General features: G+C 42.1%; 2 protein-coding genes across 6 annotated transcripts; one reads left to right on the forward strand and one right to left on the reverse strand.

Annotated features, from left to right (window-relative positions):
* Positions 1 to 3,229: 3,229 nt before the first annotated feature.
* LOC132978339 (Golgi reassembly-stacking protein 2-like) lies at positions 3,230 to 9,524 on the forward strand. The gene is made up of 10 exons (XM_061043463.1): positions 3,230 to 3,430; positions 4,557 to 4,637; positions 5,497 to 5,700; positions 5,849 to 5,935; positions 6,036 to 6,166; positions 6,799 to 6,931; positions 7,322 to 7,445; positions 7,558 to 7,665; positions 8,189 to 8,311; positions 8,546 to 9,524. The coding sequence occupies exons 1-10, from the start codon at positions 3,245 to 3,247 to the stop codon at positions 8,815 to 8,817; spliced, it is 1,449 nt and encodes a 482-aa protein (XP_060899446.1). The 5' UTR covers positions 3,230 to 3,244; the 3' UTR covers positions 8,818 to 9,524.
* A 1,497-nt stretch (positions 9,525 to 11,021) lies between these two features.
* LOC132978328 (serine/threonine-protein kinase tousled-like 1-B) lies at positions 11,022 to 27,395 on the reverse strand. 5 transcript variants are annotated; one of them, XM_061043440.1, is made up of 22 exons: positions 26,804 to 27,395; positions 24,896 to 25,017; positions 23,649 to 23,717; positions 23,389 to 23,427; positions 23,193 to 23,268; positions 22,552 to 22,595; positions 22,374 to 22,457; positions 22,181 to 22,261; positions 21,983 to 22,075; positions 21,770 to 21,880; positions 20,840 to 20,976; positions 20,480 to 20,671; positions 20,134 to 20,200; positions 19,238 to 19,335; positions 18,996 to 19,077; positions 18,808 to 18,899; positions 18,631 to 18,720; positions 17,184 to 17,353; positions 16,407 to 16,542; positions 16,056 to 16,167; positions 15,719 to 15,826; positions 11,022 to 13,343 (listed from the first exon to the last, which is right to left on the reverse strand). In XM_061043440.1, exons 1-22 carry the CDS (start codon positions 26,928 to 26,930, stop codon positions 13,194 to 13,196), a joined length of 2,280 nt encoding a protein of 759 aa, XP_060899423.1. In that variant the 5' UTR covers positions 26,931 to 27,395; the 3' UTR covers positions 11,022 to 13,193. The 5 variants fall into 5 exon arrangements, with proteins under 5 accessions (XP_060899423.1, XP_060899422.1, XP_060899426.1 ...); XM_061043439.1 differs by having other exon boundaries at positions 22,374 to 22,463; positions 26,804 to 27,394; XM_061043443.1 differs by lacking the exon at positions 26,804 to 27,395 and adding an exon at positions 25,862 to 26,778 and having other exon boundaries at positions 22,374 to 22,463.
* Between the last annotated feature and the right edge of the window lie 283 nt (positions 27,396 to 27,678).

The following is a 27,678-nucleotide window of genomic DNA, read 5'->3' on the forward strand; positions in this document are numbered from 1 at the left end:
TAACAATAGCATGCACATTTTTCAGAGTCTGTAATCAGAAGAATTGGTAGGCCTATTGGAAACTCCACAAACGTGTTGTACAAAAATGAAGAAATGTCATTTATGGCTATAATCCCACTCTGCCACAGCATAGTGCCTCTATCAGTACACACACACACACACACACACACACACACACACACACACACACACACACACACACACACACACACAGAGGGATATACATTATTGCCTCTCTGCCTAATCATCCCTGAGAAGGCTTTGTTTGGCCTCCAGCTGTGTGTTGGATTGGCTGTTCTCCAGTGTAAACCTCTCCATTCTCCCCTTAAATCTCTCCTCTCCCCTCCAATTTATCCCCTCTTATCTCGTCATCTCTTCCCTCCTCAACCCCTCTCGTTCACTTCTTTATTCTTTTTCTTCATATTTTTCATTATTTGACCCATCTCTGAATCCTCCCCCAACTCTCCTGTCTTTTTGCTTTTACTCACCCTGGGGTATGATATCTGGTTCAGCCACCATTTCATTGAAAAACTAATACATCAGTTACAGTGTTTCATAACCTTTACACGGAGGCCATAAGAAAGATCAAAGAGAAGGGTGGTAGAGGAGTGAAGCTTCACGTCTACAGAAAACTCATCTATGAGGATGTGATGTGCTCTGTACGCCCCCTGGTGGTTAATGTCCGTCCGAAAAAATATATATCCTGTGAAAACTATGGCTATGTTTTAAAGTGCTAAATAAAGTTTTATAAATTTACACACACAAACATCATACTAATATTCATGATAACGAATACAAAACGAAAACCTGATGTATGATAGGTCTAAATGAAGCCAGCAGGTCAGATTTCATGAAACTAGAATAGAATTAAATTGAAGAATAGAAAATACCTTTTTATTGACCTTTTTTTCCTACACAACATATACATATTAAAACAGACACCATAGAGCTACATTAAACAAGCAATGATGTTTATTAGGAAATCAAATAAACAGCATGTTCTTGTAAGAGAGGTTAAACAAGTTAAACCTGAAGACTATCTCCTTGACATAGGAAATGAAAGTGAAGTGTTCATGAGAAACAAAGCTCCAGCCTTGCTTTACAGGGAGGATGAACCATGAAGCAGCACTGCCAATAACAATGTGCTTCCTGTCTTGGACTCTTTTGTTTACTACAACATTTCCACAATTGATGGTAATTGTCGTCTAAAAGTGATCCAAGAGGTCTAAAGCATTTTAGTATGTGAAACAGATCAGAGATGAGCAAAAAGCTTCATCAAAGAGTTGTGTCTTTCGTCCATGCCTAGGCAGTCATCTTTAAGGAATGACTCACTGTGAATAACTAGTGTGTTTCTTTATGCAGAGGGCAGCTGGATTTTGTATTCATAGCTTTGCACTGTGGGCCATGAGGTCAGGAATAAAAATGTCACATTAAACACTTCAGTTGAAAACAACAATAACATAGTGGCTCCAGGGCTAAACTATGACCTCCCTCTTCAGAGTGGTTCAACATACGAGTCCCAGATATTATATCATGAAAGCCTGTTCAGACTTGACTCTTGACCCCCTTAAGATTTTAAAATACATAAAGCTTTGGTTTAAACATGTGCATTGTTTTCAAGAAGTTTTTCTTCAATGAAACGTAAAAAGTACAACATGAAACATGTCATGATATCACATTATAGGTGTTAATTACACAAGATTATGGTCCGATAGATCATTTTTACGAGTTAGATTTGTCTTCCTACAGTGATTATGTTTGTTTGTCTGAGTATAAGAAAAAGTGGATGATACTGAGCCAAATTTTTATTTTTTAAAATTTTGCAAAAAATATCTCATTGAAGAATATATTTTCAAAAACAATGCACGTTTAAACCAAAGCTTTATATGTTAGCGGCGTCTGTAGGGTCGTCGGTTCAAGTCCCAATGTGGACCAAATTACGGAAAGTAGCTGGAGATGTGACAGGGCACTTTCAGAGTACTGCTGATGTGCCTATGAGCAAGGCCACGCACCCCCAACTTCTCTGGTGCGCTCCCTGCATAGCAGTGTGTAGCAGCCCCGCTCTGACATCTCTCCACTGATGCATGTCCACAGGTCCTGTTTGTGATGTGTGTGATTCGGGGCCATGTGTGTGAGAAGCATGTCTCTAAATAACAGAGTGTAAACCAGAATTTCCTTCAGGGATTAATACAGTATTTAAAAAAAAATACATATATATATATACACACAGTATACAGTATATATATGTATATGTACTTAAAAATGTCCAACTAAAGAGTTCCTTTTCTTCTACTTTTGCAACTGGGATTGTTTGAAGGTACAACAGAAAGTGATGCCACTGAGAAATGTTACAGTGCACCTAATTAAGGTCTTTGTAAAGGAGCGTGTCTATGTCAGTAAGTGTTAAATTAGTGCAGATGTTTTTAACAGAATATGTGCAAACTTCATTAAAGCTCTGGCTCACAATTAAATCATGAAATGTTAAATGTAGCAGCTGAAAGTGGCCTGAGTAAAGGGAAGTGCAGTGGTAGGCAGGTCTCTCCGTTTTGCTATGTCAGAAGTTTATTATTTACAGTCTATTTATTTATTTGTTTTTTATTTGTCAATTTTATTTCATTCAAAGAAACAATAAAGTTAAGAAATCTCAAATTTTGAATGAAATGAGCAGAAAGAAGACTAATCTTATAATATTTGCCCCTCTTTCACAAAACATTAATTAAAACAAAACAGAACACTTAATTCAAAAACAATTAAAATTAAATTAAATTGGCTGCAGGCAAACAGCCACTGACAGCCCCATTGTAAGTCCTCCTTACCAATTCATTATGCACCGTACAAAGTATATCACAATACATTTTTGTTACAGCATCACGAAACAAAACAGTATCTCACTGACATATTTCCACATATTTATTCAACAAACTGGCTTTAATTTTTATTTTAAATATCATAATATCATATCATAATATTCTGTCTATGGTCAGAATACGTTTATAAATTTGTAGTTTGATCAATATGACATTTAGGATTTCATTACAGTCTTCTGTCTACATTAAAGGGATTTAAATGATGTAGGATAACTTCAGTGTCAACAGTAATTCTATAAAAAAAAGACCACTTTATAAAGATTTATAACATTGATTAAGATAAATCCTTGAGATTTTTATTTTTAAAAATAGTTACAAAGGCACCGACCATAAACAAGAAATTGCAAAAGGCGTTATTTCCTGCCACGTAACAGCGCATGCGCATCACCCTGCAACCCGTTCGGCGACGTGTACCCGGTGTGTGGAAGTGTTCAGACATCTCACCTCTGCCGGGCAACAAGCTGTTATTAAACCCTAAGAAGCCTTACAAGAGGAGAGACATGGGAGGCGCACAGAGTGTGGAGATACCGGGCGGAGGCTCCGAGGGCTACCACGTCCTCCGGGTGAGTTTTCATCTTATACAGTCTGATGTTAGCTGTTAGCTTAGCATCGGCTCAGAGGCGAATCCCCAGCTCTGAGTGCTGACGAGAGGCCGGGGATGACCGCTGAGGCCTCTGTGGAAATACAAACACCGCTGCACAAAAATGTTCCATACTGTAACGTTGTGTCTGAGTGACCTATCGTTGAACCTCATGTTTACATGTTCTGCTGCCTTCAAGTCCAGAAAACAAGCTGCTAAAGAGCTAGCCATTGTAGCAGGTTAGCTAACCCAAGCTACGTACCTCCTCTGAATGACAGCTGTAAATACAACCAAGAAGTGTTTATTCTCCCTGTCGTTTGTATCATCTGACAACAACTGTCAGGTATTATACCCAAAGCTTTAATCATGTAGTTATTTGTAAGTAACGTCACAGATATAAAATCATCCACAGCAATGAACATTTACTCTAATCCACCAAATCACGTCCTGACAGGTGTTTGTCTGGACTCATCACAAAGACATTTATCACAATGCTTTCTTTTATGTTGGTTCATACAGAGTTTATTCATAAACATTTCAATGTAGTACAGCACCAGTTCGGTGCTTGGTAGATTAATTTATTGAAAGGAAATATTTAATACACCAGATTATTTAAGTTATTCTTATTCACAGTTGTCAAACATTTGCTGGTAAAAGCCTCTTTAATGTAATGATCTGTTGTTGACATTTTACTAACTGAACATAATTGAGATTAAGATTAACTTCATTGATCCCTGCAAGGGGAAATTCAGTTTTTACACTCTGTAAGTCATGAACACACACATGCAGAAACAGGATCCTATTGGAGATCCACTAATGGAGAGATGTCAGGGTGACGGAGCCGCCCCCGGCTGGTGGTGGGTGGGGGGTTTGGTGCCTTGCTCAAGGGCACCTCGGCAGTGCTCAGGAAGCGATCTTGCACCTCTCCAGCTACCAGACCAACTTCCATATTTGGTCCGCACCGGGACTTGAACCGGCGACCCTCCGGTTCCCAACCCAAGTCCCTACAGACTGAGATACTGCTGCCCCGAGTCAGAGAATGTCAGAGTAGCAGAAGAGGACAGTCAGCGATCCAGCTGCAGCTCAAACCTTCTCTCATTTTTACCCAGGTTCAGGAGAACTCACCTGGACACCGTGCAGGACTGGAGCCTTTCTTTGACTTTATTGTCTCCATCAACAACACCAGACTGGTAAGGAAAGCCAACAGCTGTACCTGTAGTAGTCAAAGAACATATTTCAACACTTATCATATCTTTAGAATAAGTCATACTAATACATAGTATACAAAACAATATTGATTATTAAATCAGAGTTTAGATGCAAAGCTTTGTGGCAGTGGATATGTTTTATTTGTGTGTTTATACTAACCCTGCACCTTATGAGAAAATATGTGATGTGTGATAACATTGTTGGGATAACGATATTAATTGATATAAATAAACAAAAATAAAGAATTCATATTAGCTCTAACTTGCAGTTTAAATTTCTGTCTTCTGTTTTCCTGTCTTTGCAACATGTCAATCCAAAATAAACACCCAAACTTTTCTCCACTAAATTGGCCCGAATTGATCTGAGGGTAGCGGTTTGTTAGCTTTAGCTTCATCTGACTGCATCACTATGGTGTGAATGCACAGTCACTATACACAGACCTCTGTACAACTGTTAACATGTTCACATGCTGAGTGAGAAAGCATTGCTTGACTGCATGTTTGTGTTTTTTTTATTTATTGCGATAAATTCAGACTTGTGTTTTTTGAGAATGCTCCTATCCCAATAAGATTCATTGTGCAGCCATAGTTTCTACCTCTGACATTAGGAAGTAAGTTACAGGAAGTATCACAACTTGCCATCAGTCTTCAGCTATTGGACTCATAAAGGGGGAAATGTGCTGCCTCACTTACAACATCTCAATAATACCAAAGTATCGCATCTGTTGTTCAAGGTTTTTGCTGATTCACTGTGATTAGCATCCAGCTGGTCCAAGCTCAAGTCACATCAGACTGCATGTGTCATGTCTTTCATCTTTTCCTCCTTCTCGTTTCGCTGCAGAACAAGGACAACGACAACTTGAAAGACCTGCTGAAAGCCAGTGTGGAGAAACCAGTAAAGATGCTGGTTTACTCCTCCAAGACTCTGGAGCTGCGGGAGTCCACAGTCACCCCCAGTAACCTGTGGGGGGGTCAGGGCTTGCTTGGTGTCTCCATTCGTTTCTGCAGCTTTGAGGGAGCCAATGAGAATGTTTGGCATGTGCTGGTAAGTAATCCCGCTGATTAGTATTGTTGAATGGGGTCCGGTGGTACTTTGTTCACTTATTCTCACCCTTTCTCTGTTTCTGACCCTCTCTCTCTCTCTCTCTCTCTCTCTCACCCACCCTCACCCTCTCTCTCTCTCTGTCAACCAGGAAGTGGAGCCAAATTCCCCAGCTGCTCTGGCCGGCTTGCGGCCGCACACGGACTACATCATTGGAGCGGACACTGTTATGAATGAGGTTGCTTATCTGAACTTTAGATGCTCCAAACTGTTTCTCGTGCACGCTTTCCACCTGATAATAATGGTTGTGTTTCTCCTTGTTGTGTCTTAATCTGCAGTCAGAAGATCTGTTCTCTCTGATAGAGAGCCATGAGGGGAAAGGCCTGAAGCTCTATGTGTACAACACAGACACAGATAACTGCAGAGAGGTGATCATCACACCCAACGGTGCCTGGGGAGGAGAGGGCAGGTAAGAAAAGGCCTTAACACATTTATACAGTCAAAGCTGGGGTAGAATTCTGAAAAAAAAACAATCAAGAGTAAACCAGATTTTAGAAATGTCAGAAGAAATACACAACATGCGCTTTGTCGTCATGACCGGTGTAGATGAATACTGAAAAAGAAACAGAGATTCCGCATCCTCTTTCTTTTCTGTGTGTGTCACAGTGTTTAATTTATTGATTGCATTTGAGATGATAGAGGAAGTAAACCAATACAAAAAAATGCTTCTAAAATATTTTGACAACTGCTATAAAACATCATGATGATCAATAATTTAAATAACTGTGAAAATAAAAACCCAAACTGGATTAACAAAGTGAGAATTATAGCTAGAGGCTTGTCTCATTCTTTGTCTTATCCATTATGCATGACTATAAACTCACATACTGTATGCAGGTGATGAGATGCACATTCCTGCCAATTTTTGTTTAATTAGGAAACACCAGGGCCAACATAATGAGCCAGTGTTATGGATGTCATGGATCTGGTCTAGGAAGATTTAACGGGTATCGAACCCGATTAATTACAAATGTGTTTGAATGAACATCTTTCAGTTTGTCAAGTTTCAATCCTAAACCTTTTTTTTTTTTTTTTTTTCAGCCTTGGATGTGGGATTGGTTACGGATACCTTCACAGGATTCCCACCAGGCCTTTTGAGGAGGGCAAGAAGTTCAGCTTCCCCGGAAACTCTCCCAGTGAGCCCCTCAGTCCGCTGAAAGATGGATTCACTGAGGTCAGGAGAGTTTATTTAGATCAGTACTTATTCTATATTGTTTTGCTCATGTCCTGATATCGTTTTTCTTTACTATTGTTGTGCAACTGCTCTACAAAGACGTTCCCTGAGAGCTGGGGTCTCCTGTGACAGCCCAAACTTGACTTATCAGCATGCAGTGTGTGTGTGTGTGTGTGTGTGTGTGTGTGTGTGTGTGTGCGCGCGTGACATTGAACAGATGGAAGACTCTTTTTCCCACACTATAAATGCAAGTTTCCTCATTCTACATGCAGCAGAGCAGGCAGAGGGACGGAGAGCTGCTCATTACGGTTAATTGAGCGCTTTGATGAATGTGACCTTTTCTGACAGCACCATCTTTTTCTCCAACACTTTTCTCTTTAACTCCTTCAGGTCCAGCTCTCAGCAGTGACTCCTCCTCCTTCTGCACCTGCGGTCTCCACTGGCCTTGAGGATTCACTGTCAGGCCTGTCAATCAGCACAGCCCCGCCCACCATGCCCAGTGAGCTGCAGACGGGTATGATTGTCCATTCACTCCTAAAACTTGGTTTTAGAATATCAAATGTTTTTTTTTTTGTTTTTTTGTTCCACATTTTGTGAACTAACATGCTACTTGTGTCATCCTCCAGGTTTGCCCACAGTCCCTCTGCTCCCCTCCTCAAGCGGCCCCTCCCCCAGCCCACTCATTCCACTGAATCCTGCCACAACCGCCTTCAACCCCTCCACTACGCTACCAGGTGGGTGCATTCTCGAACAGACACATTAAAACACACAATAGTCTGCAAATGAAACTTGTATATGTTGGTAGGAGCGAAGAAGCCATTTGAAGATGTTCCTTTGCGTTCTGCAGAATTATGAAGAGCTGTTTCCACCCTTTTTTGATTTTATTTTGAAGAGCACAAAATTAGCTAATGAATTAGGGAAATAATCATCAGAAGAATAAATCATGTAAATAATAGTTAGTTGCAGTCCTACTCTCTTCTTACTGTGTGTTTCTTAGTCTGCATATCAAAATCAAGTCTTAGTTCAGAACACACACTTTGTTTTGAAAGACAATCCTTCAGTCAGAAGTCTTTTTATTTTCTCAATAAGAAGAAACATCGATCACTAATGATAATCATGATCGTATCTGTTTTTAATTTGCTTATTATTCACAATGTCAGAAATTGTCTGCTGTCTTAATGCCAAAAAACAACAACACACCCTGTCATGGTGTCATGGGTTCATTGTGTCATGGTGTCATTGTGTTTGTGTTTGTAGGACTGATGCCCTTCCCAGCCGGTTTACCTCCGCTCCCTAACTTGCCCAACCTCAACCTGCCCCTCCCAGACCTCAGTGCTGTGTCACTACCAGGCAGCAGCACCTTACCACCACATTTAGGAGGTAAATAAACAGCCTGACTTCTGCTCCAGCTGCACACATTATACTGTTTTATGCTACAGTAAGCTAAGCTAAAGGGTTGTTGATTGTAGTGGTAAATTCATTTAACAGACAAGACTTTTTTTTATCTTTTTAGTGACTAAAAAATAAGTTTCTGTTGTGAGGTTATTTTTTACAGTTTCTTACAAAGGTACCATCAAAATAACTTAATTTGGTGTTTCCTTCTCTCTCCACCAGTCTCCTCTCTGGCAGCCCTCCCACCCCTCAACATCCCCGGTCTGGCCCCATTACCCCCTCTACCCACAATGCTGCCCTCCCAGCTGCCCCCTCTCCTCCCTCAGGGGATGGCCCCCCTCCTGCCCATCTCCACCACCGCTCCTGCAGCCTCGGTCACCGTCACAGCAGCTCCTGTGCCCGAGCCCGCTGCTGACCCCGCAGTCACGTCAGAAACTGCCTCCACAAACGAAACCGAATCGCCAGCCCCCACAGAAACAACACTATCGTCGTAACCTGGGAGACAAAATCCCACCTACTATCAAACCAAAACACACACCCGGTTTTCTCTCTTTCTCCCGTCTGTCTTTCTCTCTGTTTTTCTATTTATTTGGCTGAAGGGGACGGACAGACAGCTGCATTCGGTCACACAGACAGAGGTCAGAGTGCTCCAGGGAAGGCTTGTGTGGAGCGATGAAGACCGGAGGACGGATGTAGACTGCTCTTACCAACATGTCTTTATTGCCAGAGTGTCTCGGAGTGATGTTACTTAAAGAGGAGGCAGAGGTCTACTCTTCGCTTTGTGGTTCACTTCACACTTTGTCTTAAGATTTCCCCTCTCTGTTTCACGTGCTCCTTTTTTTTTATATATATATATATATATCTGACCAGCGTATGTTAACAGGCCTGGACATGACAAGGCATTTACTGAAGTACTACCGACATAATGCGTCCCTTAGAAATACAAAATCAATGGCTACAACAAGGTCAGCCAACATGTCAGGACAAAAATATCAAAGTACTGCTGTATTGAAAACAAATGTAAACTAAATATAAATCCATGTCAGATTTTCTTTCTGTTTGTCCGGTCCTAACATATAATCTTTATTTTTAGTTAATAGACCCCCTGACCAAAATAGTTTGATTTTTGTATTGCTTTTTTTGTTCGAATTACTGTATGAAAGTCTCCTCCCAATGAATGAATCTGCATTATTTTGCACCACCTTTTGTGTTTGTGAAATTATTAGTCTGTCCCTTTTTGTACGTCTCAGAACTCTACAGCACGTCTCTGTAACACGGGGACATTTCAGCCTGGAGGCCGTGTCCGAGGAGACAGAGGTTTAAAGACGCATGAGCTACTGAATGAAGTATAACTTAGTTATTCAATACACAGCAAGTCTCCTCTTGGCTCAGCTTAGGTGATATGGTAATGATGCGGTTCAGCCACAAGGTGTCACTGTAACAACTTTTCTGAAAAATGTATACAGTACGCACAGTGCGAGCAATAAAGCCAAATTAATTTTACACAATGCCTCTGTGTGATTTTATATAGTCTATGATGTGTCTGCTCTTCTTCAGCCTCAGCCCGCTCACACAAATACACTTCATAAGTAATTCACTTCTCCTTGATGTGATTTGGTTCCAAATATACAAATAAAGAGGTTACTAAGAACTAAAGACACCAAGAGGACAAGAGGAAATAAACATCAGAACAGCTGTTAATTGGAGTCTAAGAATTCATCAAATGGAAGGACAGTGGGCCTTTTATGCTCAAAGTTTTCTGGTGGAGGATCCTCTCAACCTGATTTATTTGATGTCCTCTGTGCTGGGTGTCTGCTAGAAGGGATGTATATTATAATGTGATTGATACCATCAACTAGCACCTAATTATGACAGCTGTTTACTTTTGAATCCTTCAAACTATAAATCACTCCTAATTGTAGGCTCATGCCCTCTATCCCATAAATCAAGTCGAGACTTGAATTGTAGCAGTCCAGTAGGAGAAACTATTCTAACTAAATTATATTTCCCCCCCTTTTGAATACATCTAAAAGGATCAAATTCAACGTTTGTGAGATGCACCTATGCTTCAAGTTCAGTCATATTTAAAGGCAACCTCTTGTCTTGAACAGTGGGAAATGTGCGAATCAGGCATTCTGTTTGTTGTAAAGATTCAATTGATTGGCGTCTTTTCCTCTGCTGGCTGTAGATGTGATCTTACATAGTGATAATCAAAGCCTGTTGACTTTCCTATGGCCATCGGAAGCTTTTGCATCAGATCCATCTCTGAAGAAGCCTCTAAGTACTCTGTTTAAATGGTGTCTGTGCAGCTGTGTTCACTTTCCATATGCCAGTCTCTCCTCCTCATTAACACACAGATATCATCACCTTCCTCTCCTCCATCTCGTTGCATAACGCTCCACAGGAAATATGGGTCACACTGCAGGAATGAAGACTTGTAAGGCGATCTTTATTGCATATGAACGACAGGACCCAGCACTTCTCTCCCCCAGCAGATGTGATCAGCATAAAGCTCCCTAATGGCTGCGATTGCATCCGTCTGCACATTAATAATCAGATGCTTTATGCACTTGATGCTAGCTCCCATTTCCTATGTAGAGAAAGAGAGACAATGATAACTAGACAGGAGTGGTGACATTTTGTTTTATGCCTCACTGCACCACAGTGGATCAAATAACACTTTATCAAAGTGCACACATTCACTTCATGATTTTCTTTTATTGAGGAGCAGCAAGTCGTGAGCGGGTACTTCCTGTAGCTTAATCTGCCTGTCATGTTGCTGAATCTACACCTTGTTTTCTCCACACAGAAAATCGATTAAGACTTGTTTGTAAAGAAGGTGAGAGCGCAGAGAGAAGAGACACCTACACCTGCTGTTACCTGCACCCACTAACATCTGAGAGGGTTTCAAATGTCACTCCGGCGTGCAGGGAAGAGTTTTATTTACACGACGACAACATTTGGATGTTTCCACTTGACTAGGAGCTGCAGTGAATTGTGCTGCAACAACCTGGCATGGTGTGGCCACTCCCCACAGCAAAGAGCTCTTGCTCCATATGATGTCTGCCGTGCAGTTTTCACACATGTACACAACTCCTGAAAAGGTGAATTGAATGATTGATTGAAAACAGACCTCAACTTTATCCAGGATTTCTCCTGCCAGCCCCCTTGTAAAAATTCAGTATGAAGTCGGGATGAGCCGATGTGTGAACGTAGCAGGAAAGCTCAGTGTGAACAAGTGGGAAGGGGTGATGGAGTTTATATGATGAGACTGGTGCGATGTGAGGAAGCTACTTCATAATCCTTTCTGTTCGCCAGAATGTTCTTTCCACTCTTTCATTTATATTGTGAATTTGTCCAATTACATGTAGCATTGTAGCATAGTGTCAAACTCTGTTGCTGCGTCTGCCATCTTGGATATCTTGTAAACATTACAACCTCAGCTTCTTGACTTGTCTCCAGAGACTCCCCCCCGCCGTCCCACAGCAAACGCTTTGAGGGACACGTGAGAATAACAACTTCGGAAGATTTCCAGGTCCGGCTGTCCTGTCTTTTTCTAGACGTTTTCAGGAGTGCCTGTGTGAAAACAGCTTCAGACTCGTGCATGAAAGTAAACAAAAACCCACAGGGACATCGATGAATGTATTGAAGCTCCCTGCTTTAAACAGCACAGTGGGGGTCCGTTTCAGAGATAGGGGGGCTCTGGAGAACGTTCCCCTGAACACAGTTCAAGTACACACATATGCCAGGCAGAAACCACCCCCACGTTAGGAACTAAAAAGCAACATTTATAGCAGCAAACTGAGAACACAAAGAGAAGTGAGACATCGAGAAGCAAAGAAAAGCCTCATTATGTTGTATTTGCTAGTGAGTAATGTCTCCTGCACAGGAAATGTACACTGAACTCTGAGTCCTTGCAGCACGGTAACTGATCCAGTCCGACTCTCTGCGGGCAGCTCGACATGGTGCTGCTCTTTGGAACATTTGGACTCTAAATCTGAACAACAAAAATGGATTAAGACAGATTTTACAGACCCACTTATTGTAAACCCAGCAGCAGATCTGGACTGCTTCGCATTTCAACGTAAAAGTGAACGGAGGACTGCGACACCAGCCCGCGCTGAAGAACTTCATGCCAAAATGTGTGTGAGGCCGATCATCGCGACCCGGACCAGAAGTGCAAATCGAGCCCAGATATTTAATCTGGAACATTTATCTTTTTAGTCAAGTCCCAGGAAAGTTACAAAATGATTTTTAAGTTAAGGGTTAATTCAATGACACGTTACCATCATGTTGTGCCTCATAACATTAGACTAAGGAGTTGATTTAAACGTGAAGTTCATATTTGACGTGCAGAGACTCGACCTCCTCTTCTGCACACGGCTGCTCACCCTCTTCTTCTCAACACGACGCTCATATTAGCAACAAGAGAACATCAAGAACAGCGGCTCTATGTTGAAGAAATGCAAGGTGTTTCTCTCCACTTAGAGCTAAGAGAGCTGAGGAGATGGCCTCTAGGAACCACTATGGATGTTTAAATGTCTCCTACTGGATTATGAAGTAAAGTCCATAAAGAGATTTTCTCTCTCGTCTTGTTTAAACACTTCCAAGCCTTTCTTTCAATTCTTTTCATTCCTCCTCTTTTATCCTGGTCTCTTCTTTCCCCCTTTCTCTCACAGTTGAGTTCAAGGGCAAAACTCTCCTCACAGTAGACTCCCATTCCTTCATTCTATTCCATCGTTTCCATTTACTTTTACTCCGTTGCTAATGTATCCATCCAGGAACAGCTCAGGTTAAACGAAGACAAAAACCTGCACAATCCTGCCGGTGGCGTGGCCGGATAGTCCTGTCAGTCACATGAGAGGGGAAGTCAGTAGGTGGGGAGAGAGGAGGCGGACGGCTGCAGGGAGCCCGAAGAGTTCGAACGTCTCATGTGAGGGAGGAGGTACGAGTCTGAGCACAGCTGGTGAACGTCGAAGCGGTCCTCCTTGCGGTAGGCCAGACAGCGGCGGATGAACGCCTGCAGAACAGAGCAGAGAGGAGGGAACAGATTATAAAATGAGCTGCAGGCTGTGTGTGGGTTTGTGTGGAGTGATGCTGCACCTTTTGTCTGCAAAGACCGGTTCTAAAGTGTTCTTTTTATAGCAACACATCTGAGCTGATCCTGATATACCAGCATGTGTCAACATGTTCTCGGATAGCCATACTGTTTGCAGGCACTGGGACTTACTTATAGTAAGTGGGGGCACAGGTAGACTAGTGGTTGATACGCGTGCCACATGTACAGAGGCTATAGTCCCCTGAGCAGTCCTCAGACCTGTCCCACATCAATCCCCACTCCCTCTCTTTTAGACTCTATCCACTGTCCTATCTCTAAATAAAGTCAATATCTAAAACACCTTTCAGTGTTGAAACAAACCAATGTCAATAAAGTAGGGTTCAGCCTCCGAGGGCTGGGCAAAACAATGACGTATACTGTAAGACCATTTATATCTGCCAACTGTCTGACATTCGGTGTCTTTGTCTGACTGGAGGTGCCTTGAAAGCATTGGGAGGTGATTTTTTAAAGAAGACTTTGTTATATTTGACATAAGACATTCTCTTTTCACAGCAGTCTAGAAATAAAACGCTCTTACGTCAAAGACCAGATCTGATATGAAACCGCATTAACAGTCCAACACAAGCAAAAGCCTGCGAGTAAGTCACATGAGAACAGCAGAGGAAGACAGGTCAGTGTTGTTAAAAAATGACAGATGAGCTGTGCTCTCTCCCAAATGTTTCCTCATCCTGCAGCGCTGCATTGTAAATGAGGCAGAATTTATATATTTTGTTCCCTGGTTTCTGCAAAGATGTCAACCCCAGCTTTAATATCTCTGTTATAATTATCTCCAAACATGGCAATGTTGTTAATGGATGAGAGCAGTCAAGGCCCCCATATATCACTCCCCTGCTGTCGGGTTAAAACAAGCACTGTGGAAGTGCTGGTGATAGATTACACAACACTTGTAGCTCAATGTCTAAATACTTCTGCGTAGCACTTTGCACATCAAATAATTAAAGGAAGAATGTGCAACTTTTTGATCCAGTAGATGGCGCCCTTGAGCACCAGCATTAAACCAAAACAAACTTATGTTTGGTGACACCTCTGCTATTCTGAAGGCTCCGTTCTCCTCTAGCGACACACCTCAAACCCCTCCCCACAAAGGAGTTATGAATTAGAATGCACCATCATTAAGCACCATTAAGCGCAAGTGGCAGACAAAATTGTCCTTTGCTCGAGCTGCAATTGCCTGTGGCCTGCATTGTTGTGTTAGCAGACTAATGCTAGCACACTTTGGTTAACTAGCTTCATATTGCACATAAATTGACACGGAATGGCCGTGATCTAAAGACATTTAAGTGATATCCAAATAAGCAGCGAGTAGGCTGTGTTATTCTTCTTTTGTCTAGTACTTTACTGAAACAGCTTTATACACAAGGCCGTCCCGTCCATGTAAATATGACATACGGCCCAGACAACAGTACAGCTGGATGGACTCATACTTCTCACTCATTGTAGACAGTCATGACTCAGAGAGATATTTAAAAAGGACATACTTGATTTCTGCTGTATGCATGTGTATAATGTTGCACAGTCTGCCTTTAAATAAAACATCATTTAATATGTGATTTTCTTCCAACCAAGGCAAAGCAAGATAGTGGAATACTGTGGCTTTGGGCCGTCAGCAGAGAAGATGAACGTGGTAAACTGTGGGACCGGTGTCGTGTTTGTGGCTTTCCTAATTCATCAAACAGTAAACGCTGTAGACTGTCACCACATTATTCACAAACATATAAATGCTTTTTTTCAAATCACACCTCATAAATATGTCAGTGACTTTAAGAGAGCACTTCATCAAAGCTGAAAACAAAAACAAACAAGGGCTGCCGGAGAGTCTAGCAGTTATATTGTGCCCTCCATGTACAGAGGTTGTTGTTTTCACTTGGATTAAAAAGACTCCTCAATTACAAACAGTGCTCCACAGGGTTTATTTCCTGAACACAATAACACTGTTTTCTTTAAAAATGTGGTTATGACCTTATGAGAGAGAATAGCTCTTAAAAAGAGTCACAGGTCATAAGGTTGTTGTGCTTCTCGTTACGCTTTACAGAGAGAAGCGGCTGCTTGCAATACACAATGAATGGGGCTGCACTCGTGCACATACCGGGACCGTCTCAGAATTTCATACTGGAATATTGCTAGGTATTAAAAGTGAGCTTTACTCACTAAATTTTACAGTAGATGGATCGCTTTCACCCAAAGTGGGGCGGAGACAAATTCCCAGGATGTTTAGAGTAAAACAGGCTTGTTGGCCTTTGTGTAAACATGTGTGTATACATGTCTGTGTGTGTTACCTTGGCCTCTGTGCTAGCCTGTGGTTTAGCGGGGAACTGGACCTCTGTGGCTTTGAGGATGGTGTTTTCCTGGAGAATATCCTGCTGTGATTGGTTGTGACCAAACGGCTGGAAAAACAAAACACATCAAATTACCATCAGTCATACAGCATTAACACGCCTTTCACTACTGACCTTAATCTAAAAAAATAAATAAATTGAAGAACAAAACAAAAAGCCACAACTAAAAGCAAAGCCTCAGAGAATCAACCTGAGTAACCCTACAAAGTCAGAGTCCACATTGAACAATCTACTGGAGGTGTACACAATGTGTTATGGTCTGATTTTGGCGTCTTACCTTTCGTCCGTAGAGGCACTGGAAGAAGATCACTCCCACAGACCAGACGTCCACCTTGTTGGAGATTTTAGGCGGCTCCTTCCCCACCACAAAACACTCTGGAGGAAGGTACCTGCAGCACACACAAACACAATGTAATAGAGCTCTTGCATATTTGTTTACAGCCTATAACTGGTAGGTCCACTGCCCATAGTCATGACAGAAGCATAATCAAAAATATTCTTATATATGGAAACAAAGATGATGTTTCGTGTGGAAGCTTTACTTTGATCATAAAGAGAAGTAACAACCAGGTTTCTGTGTCAGAGTGAGAGTCATTGATCTGTGTGTGTGTGTGTGTGTGTTTTTTACCAGTAGGTTCCCGCTCCCTGTGATGTGAGGTCCATCCCGTCCACACCGTAGTTATCGTCATCCATGATCTTCGATAGGCCAAAGTCAGTGATTTTGATCTCTCCACATGCTGTGCCATCCACCAATAAGATGTTACCTGTAAAACACAAACACTGTTATGGACAAGATCAGGTTTAAATCACTATCACCTACTGCACTTAACTAGATATGCAGAGCCCTCCAGTCCCATTATACACCCAATGGTGACAAACTTATGGCGACTACAAGGACCTTAACGGCCTTACTTCAAGAAGCTATAGCACAGTGGGCCGGGTGATATGGACCAAAAATCATATCCGGATATTTTGTAACCTAAGAGTAGTACATAAAGAAATGACAAAAGCAAAGTCAGTCCTCATGCTGTTAAATCTCACACAGGCCCTTTTATTAACAGCCAGCTGTAGAATGTCAACATGTACATGAAACATGACGTGAAAATAAAATACCTGTCTGTTAAATAAAAATTATTCATATTAAATTATGTAAAAATGTTCCTTTGTGGTTTTTAAGTTTTGCTCAGACAGTGAGAGGAGGAATATGAGAACTGGCAACTCTACTGAAGTAACGAATCATTTTATTTGAATGCAACAAACCACATCGATATAAACTATACTGCCTTACCCTTTATCTCTTCTGAAGTTATATTCATATCTTCAAAACTCAAAATACTGCCCAGCCCTAATTGCACATATCAAAATTTTATTACATATGTGATTCATTCTAAAGCTTTTTGCCCACCTGGTTTGAGGTCGTAGTGGATGATGGGCGGTTTGATCTCATTGAGGTAACGCAGGGCGCTGACTATCTGCATGACGATGGAGCGAGCCTCCTTCTCTGACATCAGCTTGTTTTGTTTCAGGTAGAAGTCCAGATCGTTTCCTTCACAGAACTCGAGGACCGTACAAAACCTGAGAGAGGGACACATGGAGATCAGAACCTGCAACTTGTGCTTACTCTTACAGAGATCATATACTGTTGTTTATTTATTGATCCAAAAGAAGAATGATCAGCTATTCTTCCAATATTAAGGTCTTTAAGAAAACTTCTGCCTCATCCCCACGGGGGTCGGGCTCAGGAAGGAACAGGCAAAAAAATAATCCTATGATAATGAGTCAATCTATGATGCCAAAAATGTATGTCAAAAAGATTTAAGTGTCTTTGCCAGTTTTCATTACAGGGTCCTTTTGCTTTTAAAGCCCTTTTCACACAACCCAGCTCCTGCAAATACATTTTTTTATTTTTACTCTTGGCCGATGTGGGGGCAGGTTACGTATGTGGTGCCACTAAAACTAGCAAAAGAGAACTTAGTGTGGTGAGCACATGAGCACCGGTTATAAATAGAAAACAAATCTAAGCAGCTTGCCGTTAAATATGGGCGATTGTGAAAAACAGCAAAAACAGGGCTACTTGTTTAAAAATGTCCAAGCCAAAGCATTAAACTCATCCGACGAGCATCATCTAACATTCAGAGACATCCCTAGTCCTCTCCTGCCCCTCCCTGTCCTCGGCATTGGCTGTCTCTGCACTCGCTGCCTGTGCTAACGGTTCAAACTGAAGCAGCTCTGGACCGCCGTAGTCATGGCCTACAGAAGACAGAAACAACAGTTCTGTCGCACAAATGTCATTGCTGCTTCTTGAGTTGACGCTCATGGCCGAGCTAAACTTTCCATTTATGTGTGTGTGATGCATAGACCGTATGATGATGCAGCTGATGATGATGGCAAGAGGGAATGAGTGGGCGTGTCTTATCCCCCCTGGCCCACCCCTCCCAGCCATGTCCATGTTGATACATTGACGTTCTAAAAGCATTCTTTTTTTATTCTTGGGTAGATGCACTTCAGCTGAACCTCTGGGGTTTAATTTAACTACACTGCACTTTAGACACAAATAACCTGAATGACTCTGTTGCTAACTGAATGCTGCTTATTCTATTTCCTGTTTTTTTTTTTTTTTATCTAAGCTATTTATATTCTAATAGGTTCGAGTACTTTTAGAAGTGGTTGTATACTCCTTAGCAGTGTTGTTTTCAATGTGTTGTTGTTTTTTTAGGTATATTTACTGAATCCTGAATATTGTTCAAACTAAATGTAAAAAAACACTCTTTAAGACAGAGCTGAGTGAGAAACAACTGCAGGATGTGTTGACCCAGCAGGTCTGCAGCTTGTAGAGGTCAAAGGTCACTCACGTGTCAGTGTCCAGGGAGAAATAGTCGTACAGTTTGACTATTCTGGGATGGTCCAGCTGCTTGTGTATCCGGTATTCTCTGCATGCATGCCTGGCAGGAAATAAATGTCAACATAAGAGTTTGTGTGTCCTACTGGTTTGCGGGGGGGATGTGTGTGTGTGTGCATATAAGACCTACTTGTGGTAGTTTTCCTTTTTCTCTTCCCTCCAGTTTTTGTTGAGTTGGTGGATTTTAACTGCTGCGTAGCGCTGCTCAAACAGGTCGAAAGCCTGTTTTTGATGAGAAAAAACACACATTGGTCTTTAAATATACTTTATAGAGAGAGAAGGAGCGCATTAAAACTAGTCCACTCGTACAAATGTTACCTTATAAACTTCACTGAAGCCGCCCCTGCCCAGCAAGTGCAGCAGCAGGTACCTCTCATTCAGGGTGGGATGGTCTTTAAACCTGTAAGATGAGGCAGAAGAATATTTTTGGCTAACTACAACAAGGATTCATATCGCACCACCATGTTCTGAACTTTACACATTTTAAGTACAAGAGACATCCTCTGTTACGCCAGAGTAAACAATCCTAACACTGAATCCTCTTTGATATGTTAACTTACGCTGAGCTGTCCTCGTTGTTTATCCTCTTCAGCTCTCTGATGTGGAGGTTCCTCACCCGCTCCAACCGCTCCAGCTCGGCCTGGATCTCAGCTTCCTCCTGTAAAAAACACAACATTTAAGATGGAGGATTTGACATTTGAAAATGCATGCAATCATATAAATCAGTGGTTCTAAACTGGCCTCAGGAGGACGCACCAACATCTCCATAATAATAACTCGCGAATTTCTGAAAACATCCACTCATATTTATTGAATGAAAAATCTTTCAGTTTGGACCTGAGACGATGTGAAAAGTACAGAATATGGACACCACAAACAGTCGTCTTCGTAAGTAGTCAACAGGTACGTCTTAATGAGCAGTGTGTTTCAACTCTAAGTTACTTTTCAGTTTCGATGGCTTCATGCTTTCATGTGCCAGCACTACTCTGCACACAACAAGGAAGCCTTTTGTCCACAATGTGAAAAACTAAGATCTCATGTGGTGTTGTAGTTGCATTTCCACACGTTAAACTAACTTTGCACTTCTTCTTGTTTTGTTGTTTAATGGCGGTAGGCACCAGTGTAAGGTGTGTTTCTGTCACCCACTGTGTTTGAAAATGAATAAACGACTCTACTCCAGCGCACTCCTTCATAAGAAACACTTCATTCAGAACCCCTCCAAAGCGCAGGAGATGTTTTACAACTCTTTTTTTCTCAGGCACTTTTGGGTCCAATCTCACAGAGAGAGAGAACCATGGATATAATTTAAGGCATCCATTAAAAACTATTTAAACATAATTTTAATGATCATCTTCAGTGTTTTAATGTACACTTTGGCTGTTTCTAGATAGGTCATGCCTCAGAACACAAAATATCGATTGTTTGATTGGTTGAATGATCATATTTTGCTACTGACCTTCTTAAGGTGTCCAAGGCGAAGCTTGAAGATTTCCTCCTGCTCGTGGTATTCAGCGAGGGTCAGTCTGCCAAACAACAACACATCAGAAACTCCAGAACAGAACAAAAATCACACATTAGCTTGATTGGGAAAAATTGATTCTAAGGAAGTCGTGGTCATTTTTCGAAATCATCTTCTATTAATCTTTTAACGTCCAATTTCACAGAGAAAAGGATCTAAAAGAAGATTATAATGTTTGACTTTTAAAATCAAAGCAATACAATCAGGGTCTGATCTCATTCATTAAGCTATAAGCTTTAGCATCTTCCACACTAACAGTCTGTAGATGTTTCTGTGTACTCACAGCTGCGGTAAGGACGGTTTGAGGAAGGGGTCAGAGTCGTTGCCGTTGACAACTTTAGTTTTGCGCTGCTTGGGTTCGGAGGTGGAGGCGACAGAGAGGGAGGGAGACGCAGGGTTTGGAGGCTTTCTTTTTGCCAGCAGCTTCCTCTGTCGCTCTATGTCCTCCCTCTGCTGGTTGATGCCCTCCTGTTGCCTGCACAGAGAAGACGGCACAGAGGTGGAGAGAGAGGTTCACAAACAAACGTTCAACATATTTTTTTTCCTGGCTTTGAAGGGAACATGAAAACATTACACAATAACTAAAAGAAATCTAATGAAATGTATTCGATTGGAGGGAAACTTTGCATGTGCAGCCTCTTACTTGATCAGGTTTTGGAATGCGTATCCGTCGGTCCACTGCTCTGTGTAGGACGCTCCGTGTCTGACAGTGGTGAAGTGACCGAGACGGAGACGGTCCTGCATGCTCTTCTCCCGACACGACTGCTTCTCCTGGGTACTCTGAGCACATAAACAGGCAGAGATGAGACATTACAATCTTAAGTCTGTTCACATGCACAGTAGGATCCTTTTTATGACTGGAAACACAAAGTATTTGCTGTGCATGATCACACCCAGGTTTCTGTACATCCCTGTTGGTCCAGAATAAGGTGAGTAAGATGGTAAGAACTCAAAACACAACTACATACAGATGATCAGACCCGGTTTTTGTCAGGATCATGTATAGAGGTGTTCCATACCTGTCATATCCCTAAAAAGTGATCCAACCCAGGATAAGAAAATAAAGAGATACTAACGTGCATGTAGGAGCTCTTAAGTTGTTCTAAAGAGGAGTGACAAACTAAATATTGTGGTTACAGGCCCATACCTGTACCAACTACTCTCTAGGTTACATCTCCACCCAGAATCAAGGTGTGGTAGGTACGTTTATTTCTAAATGAATTCCAGACATATCAAAGCCCCATTTAAGGAATATTTCAATATTACACACTTTAGGGTAAGGGTAATGCATTATGAGAGGCAGGCTGTAAATTGCAACACCACTGTGCAGCTTTTAAACAGGGGGAGGGTACAGAGATTTACAAAGACAGAACAGCAGGAGTGTTGGATCGAAGCGGAGCTACAACACCAGAGAACGTATCATTTTAGAAAGATGTTGCTCTATTCTACTGCATGTGGAGTAGGAACTTAACCTAAGGTTAGAGCTTGATAAAGAGGATATAGTGTCTTAAAACAACCATATGCTGCTGCTCTTTAATCGATCAAAAGGGTGACTGTGTGTAAAGACACATACCTTCTCTATGAGCAGTTTCTTGCTCATGGTGATGCACTTATTGAGCCTCTCCTTGTATTTTTCCAGAAGTTTCTGCTGTTCATCTATCTGTCTCCGCAGGTCACAGTTAGCCTGTAGAATAGAAATGATAAGGGACAGAGATCAAATCAAAGGAAACCTGCCAACAGACCCTGTATCCTGTTAAAACATCAGGTGTATTGATGCTGAACTCACCCTGAGAAGATCATCTATTCGGCCCTCTTTCTTTTCCAGGTCCAGGCTCTTGTTGCTCTCCAGAGCAGCAAGCTTCAGGCCCGTTAACTCGGTCTAACATATCAAAAGAGAGGAACCAGACCAGAGCTGTATTAATAAAAATGAAATGTAGGAATCTTGAAAATAAAAAGTGAGTGTTTCCTGTGTGTGTCGTGTTACCTGCACACACTTGCTGGAGGAGGCTTTCGGGTTGTGTTCCCCGAAACATAGACTGGTAGGAGAGGAGCTGTTCTGCCGGATCTGCAGTCAAAGAGGCATTGTTCAACTTTGTAATAACAAGCAGAGACCTACTTTGACTTTGTGTGAAAATAAGCTTTTTGTTGAGGTATACTACTGTGGGGGAAATACTCACGATTGAGCCAGGGGCGGAGTGGGAGCTCTGCGGAGATCGGCGAGCTGACGGGAGGCCTCTCACTGGACTGGAACCATTTCCACCCTGGAACTTTGAAGAGACACCAAAAATTAAAAATCTGGCTCAAAATGAGAGCAATGGTTATGACTGGAGGGAGGGAAGCTTCTACAATACTCACATCAAAGTAGTCACTGATCTTGGGCCCACGTGTGGACGTCTTTCCTGCATAGAACATTTCAGATTTAATGCATGCCATAAGTAATGCTGTCACGATACCAGAATTTTAAACTTCAATATGATACAAGAAAAATAAAATTGTATCAATGCCTGTTTTATAGAGCGACAGAGAGACAAAAACAGAGGTCCTAAGCATCCCACATTTATTTCTTGTTTCTAAAAACTGCAGTCAAACTGCACTCTGTCAACATTTCACAAACACAAAGGCAACCTTTCCGTTGGGATACATTCCCAATGTATTTGTGCTATTTAAACATTGTCACCTCCTTGGCTCTCTGTTTGTAAGAGACATAAATGTAACTTCTGCCTCTTTATGATAGGACTTGAGATACATCAGTATTTGCCAACCTATGATGACTGCTCTCTCTTTGTCTTGCTTTTCTCTCACTTTGTGTTCAAGTAAGACTGAAGATCTGTAGTTGATTTTAAGCTTTTCTACTTTTAGATACTATCGATCATCAAAAAATCAGAGATTGTACCATTTTAAAACACGTCATACCGAAAAGGTACTGAAGTATCGGAAACATTTTGACAACCTATACGCCTACATAATTTTTTTTCTTCTTCAGTTGTCAGTTATACCTTGACTACTCTCTGAATAGGTGTCGGCTTTCCTTTTCCTCCCCCTGGACGACTCTGAGTGCTTCTTCTCCGGGGTCTGCAGATAAAGAAGAGACAGAAGGAAAAAAGTGCATAAATCCCCTGTGTTTTACCTAACAACGCTGGTTTGAGGGCTGTTGTTCAGCAAGAAAAAGCAGCAGGAAGAACGAGTACATACTGAGTAGGCAGGGGAGCTCCCTCTTTTCAAATCAGAGTTCTAGGACGAGAAGAGAAGGAGAGGTGGAGGTAGTGGGAGAGACGGAAAGATGAGTGGGAAGAAAAAAAAAGTGCTGACAAACAAGCAGCCATGGCTGACCAGGCTTCATTGGTATTATATGTATAACATTCAATTTCAGTGTATGTCTCCCCCTCTTTCAAAATAAATCATACATGTAACAGAAATGATAAACTGTGTGTTTAAGTGTGTGTGTATTCTACCTCCGACTCCTTGTCACTGGATGAGCCCAGACTGCCATAGCTGTGGTTGGAGGACTCATTCGCCAGCCCCTTCAAAACAATGAGAAATGTACAAGGAAGTGAAGAGTACAAAATGAAATATTGTCTGCATGTGTGCAGTGCTATCTAGGTTCAATGATGTTACGTAAATATACATCTTCGGTAGTCATTGTCGTGATGAGCTGTGTCATCTTTTCAGACAGAGAGGGATCACAGCCTCTGTGATCGATGCCCAATTGGTTTGGTGACTGTGGCTAATCTTAGCAGTGTTAGCACGCTCCAGTCCAGTGGTCATGTGCCAGTGTACCCTGACACATTCTACACACAACTTTACCTCCATTTTCTAGATCAAAAAACTGCCAACCCGCAAGCTGCTTCTACAAGATGCCATCTGTCCACTGAGCTGAGAGAGAAGGCACGTTAACTGGAGCTAAAGCCCCGGCTAGTTTCAGGTGGCTGCTTTACAGCTTAAACACAACATTTAACTGGCATTGAAGGAATTCATGAGCCAAAATATTAATAATTAGTTTAACCGACAAGTCATTCTGGTGTCGACAAGCAAGGGCGTTTAAAAGCTTAGTCGACTAATCGCACTCATTCCTTGTCTCCATCATTTCAAACGTGTGATGTTTAGAATTTTAAATATTACATCCATGCTTTCCAAAACAAAGCACAACACCTCGTTTTAGAAAGCAAGGGGAAGGAGAGAGAACTGCTGCCAGTGTTGCCAGAGCAACAGTAAACAACATACTAGCCCCAGAGGCTAACGTTGGCTAACATGCTACTGTTGACATAAAACATAGTGTTCAATTCACATCTCCATTTCTTGATGAAAAAACGACAACCTGTGTGTACGGCTCTCCCCAAACACTTTTTTACACATTTATTTGATCTTTTCTCACGACAGAGCGTCACTACAGCCGGTTTTAGTCTTTGTTTACATGTTCTTCACTGCTAAATCACACATGATCACATGACAGGTTTGGTCGCTCCCTCCATCATACAGAATAATCTCAATAATATCATGTACTGTTTGGTTATTAGTGTTATTGGTATAGACATTCCTGTGGTGTGTCTCGTTTCAGAGTAGAATGAATAATATATCGAATGGGTGTCCATTAATGAGATGCTACGTGATTTTTAGGTTATTTAGGATTTTTAAAATCCTGTAGTCTGAGCCTAAAGTAGGCAGTATGCAGTAGGAGTTTTCTATTGTGTGCTGTGGTTACCTTAGCTCCTCCACTGGTGCTCCCAGTGCTGCCTACAGTGTTTCCACTGACGGCTCCAGTGAACCTGGCCTCCAGCAGCTCCTGTCTCCTGGGGTCCAGGCTGTGCAGCTCCTCCATGGGGCCTGGCATGAGGGAACAACAAAGTGAGGTTACATCACCACCATTACCAGCAAGGAATCAGAGAAATGGAGCCTTTAACACTTTTCCTGGGACAACACTGCTATAGAGGAATAAAAATGAGCACTCAGAGAGCGGAGGCAATATCTGTGGGAGGATTACAGAAAATTAGAGTGATTAGAGGATAAAAATAGAAAAATGGATTTGATTCAGCTGGGCAGCAGGTAGCTCTTTGAGAGATGCACTTTCATGCTATGACGGCGGACCGTGTTAATGAGTGACACTGCATTTCTAATTCAACCCAGGAGGGTCAGTGTACCTCCTGGAAGTCAGGAGGGAGAAGAGCAGAGGCCGGGCGGAGTCTCCGAGCGTGTCAACACAAAAATCTTCTACCGGCTTTTCTATTATCCCATAACTGTCACAATGGCCTCATTACACTGTGCTAAAATAGTCTGTGATATTTAGGAATCTCGACACCTCTGAAGCTTTGCAAATAGAGCACAATAGCAACAAATCATTATCCAGCTGTATTTATATATAGTATATAGTATATAGTAATACCATAGATCCACAAATTCAGGTATCAGAATCAGTATTTTAAAGTTCTGATCATTCAATGAATGTTTCACACCTCTTGTTTTTTACAAACCAATAAGGCTAAGCAAATGCTTACTTTCACATTTTAGTTTCTTCAGTAGTTAACCACATTTGCAGATGTTTGAGGTACCACTGTAGATCTGAGCCACTATGTTCTGCATAAAAAGACTCACACACAAGCAGCAGGCTGAACACATGCTCCCTTACTGGGACTTCTTCTATGACAACTGGTTTCCTGGGAGGGATACTCACACTCACTCTCATACACATGCAGGTCCTCTGCTCCCTGTTGACTACTGCTGCAAGTGTTTGCTTCCTTATTGGACATTTCCTGGCTGTCATCTTTACATAGCTTGTTGCACAGGGGTGAGCCCTAAAAGGCATAATGGACATTATGAAACCCTCCGGCAGTGAAACAGAGCTCACTACAAGGCCTTTGAGGTTAACCAGGGACAGGGACTGAGTTGGGGTATTTAATACATAAAGCTAGACATACATATTATTGCATTCATTTATAGTTTAGTACTTTGGTGTTAAGACTCTCAGGTTTAAGAAACAATGCTTCAACACCCAGTAGTGTAATAAACTTTATACCGTCGTTATAACAGTCTTGTTAACGCTATCACCATCTACATGCATGTAACGCAATATATTATCTAACTTAAAAACATAGCGTCGTGATTACAACCTTTTGCATATAGATGTTCACACCACATCCAGCAACTCAGCATTATCAGAGTAAATGAAGTGTCAACATGTCGACAATGTGTAAACAGCTGCATGCAAACTGTGTAGAAAGGTAAAAACCAGGGCCTGCTCTCAAGTTTACAGCAGGAGGGACATGCATTGCAATGCATTAATGGATGCATGCATAGCTCCGTTGTTAAACTAGATGCAGAAAGGGTGCTGACAGTCACAAACTGCTAAAACAACATTGTTATCGCATTAAAAACAACAAGCCAACAGGCTAGCGCTGCCTTTGTGCAAACAGGATAGCTTGCTGCTACTTCGACTTCCCATCAACTGAACTGACAGCTGACGTTTGGCTTCCAATTCACGGCATCAGTGAACTTGACATCCATTTTTTACTTCAACAAACGTCAGCTGTACACGGTTAAAATAGTCCACTTCTCCTCCAAAGAGTTCAGTATAAGGAGAACAAGAGTCGGCTGTGCTTTTGGAGGGCTAATATACCTTCCTTGCTCTTTGTGGTCGCCGTTATAGGTTGTTGAGAAATCGTTGGGGACGAGGAGAGCTGCGACCAAGATGGCGTCGCCTCCAAACTTCCACCACCACTTCCACTGTTACTTTGGACACTCATGAAGCCACTTTACCGCCGAGAGGAGCCAGCGTACACTCTGCCGTTCGCGGAAATCCCAAACTTGCGTCCATCATTTGACACCTGCTGTCGTCAAACAGTCCGGTAAACGTGAGTGTGAGCCTGTGAGTGTTGCTAGACGTCTCTCATGTTGTGACCGGTGCAGGTCCTGTGGAGGAGCGGCTTCTTCAGATACTCGCTGAAACGGATACAATGTAACCTTTGCATGATGACCGCACCGCGCGCCTGTCAGCATCCAGTTCGCGAGCGGAGCTCTGATTCTTGTAGGCGAGGCTATCGCGAGGCTGGCGCTCACCTAGTAGCGCGAGGGGGATGGCATGACACCGACACAGACACTGATCTGGGATCATTTTACCCTCCTCCAAACTAGCCCCGGGTTCACTGGAAGCCACAGCTCGGCGACGACCTGAGAACAGCTCTTGTTTTGACAACAACACACACCCCAAAAAAATGGCCGAAAGTTCCTGTCTGCCTGAGAAGAACGACTCAAAACACAAACACACACTAAAAAGCACACTTGCACGGCGCGCGTGCACGCGCGCGCGCACACACACACACACACACACACACACACACACACACACACAAACACTTGCATGAAACAAGCTAGGTTAATTATTGTGACTGTTATGTATGCATGTGTGTGTTAATGTGCGTTTATAAATATATAAATAATTCGTTATATAGCCTATGTAGATATATGCTATGTGTGTGTGTGTGTGTGTGTGTG

Source organism: Labrus mixtus, chromosome 8 (assembly GCF_963584025.1).
Source record: "Labrus mixtus chromosome 8, fLabMix1.1, whole genome shotgun sequence".
Classification (NCBI taxonomy): Eukaryota; Metazoa; Chordata; class Actinopteri; order Labriformes; family Labridae; genus Labrus; species Labrus mixtus.

Excerpts from the sequence above, each read along its gene's own strand:
- LOC132978339 (XM_061043463.1), top strand. The coding sequence starts at position 3,245 with ATGCGCATCACCCTGCAACCCGTTCGGCGACGTGTACCCGGTGTGTGG. Across the intron at positions 4,638-5,496 it reads CCATCAACAACACCAGACTG|AACAAGGACAACGACAACTT; the intron begins GTAAGGAAAGCC and ends GTTTCGCTGCAG. Across the intron at positions 8,312-8,545 it reads CTTACCACCACATTTAGGAG|TCTCCTCTCTGGCAGCCCTC; the intron begins GTAAATAAACAG and ends TCTCTCCACCAG.
- LOC132978328 (XM_061043439.1), bottom strand. The coding sequence starts at position 26,930 with ATGAGTGTCCAAAGTAACAGTGGAAGTGGTGGTGGAAGTTTGGAGGCG. Across the intron at positions 22,596-23,192 it reads CTATTCAGAGAGTAGTCAAG|GAAAGACGTCCACACGTGGG; the intron begins GTATAACTGACA and ends TGTTCTATGCAG. Across the intron at positions 16,543-17,183 it reads CCACTACGACCTCAAACCAG|GTAACATCTTATTGGTGGAT; the intron begins GTGGGCAAAAAG and ends TGTGTTTTACAG.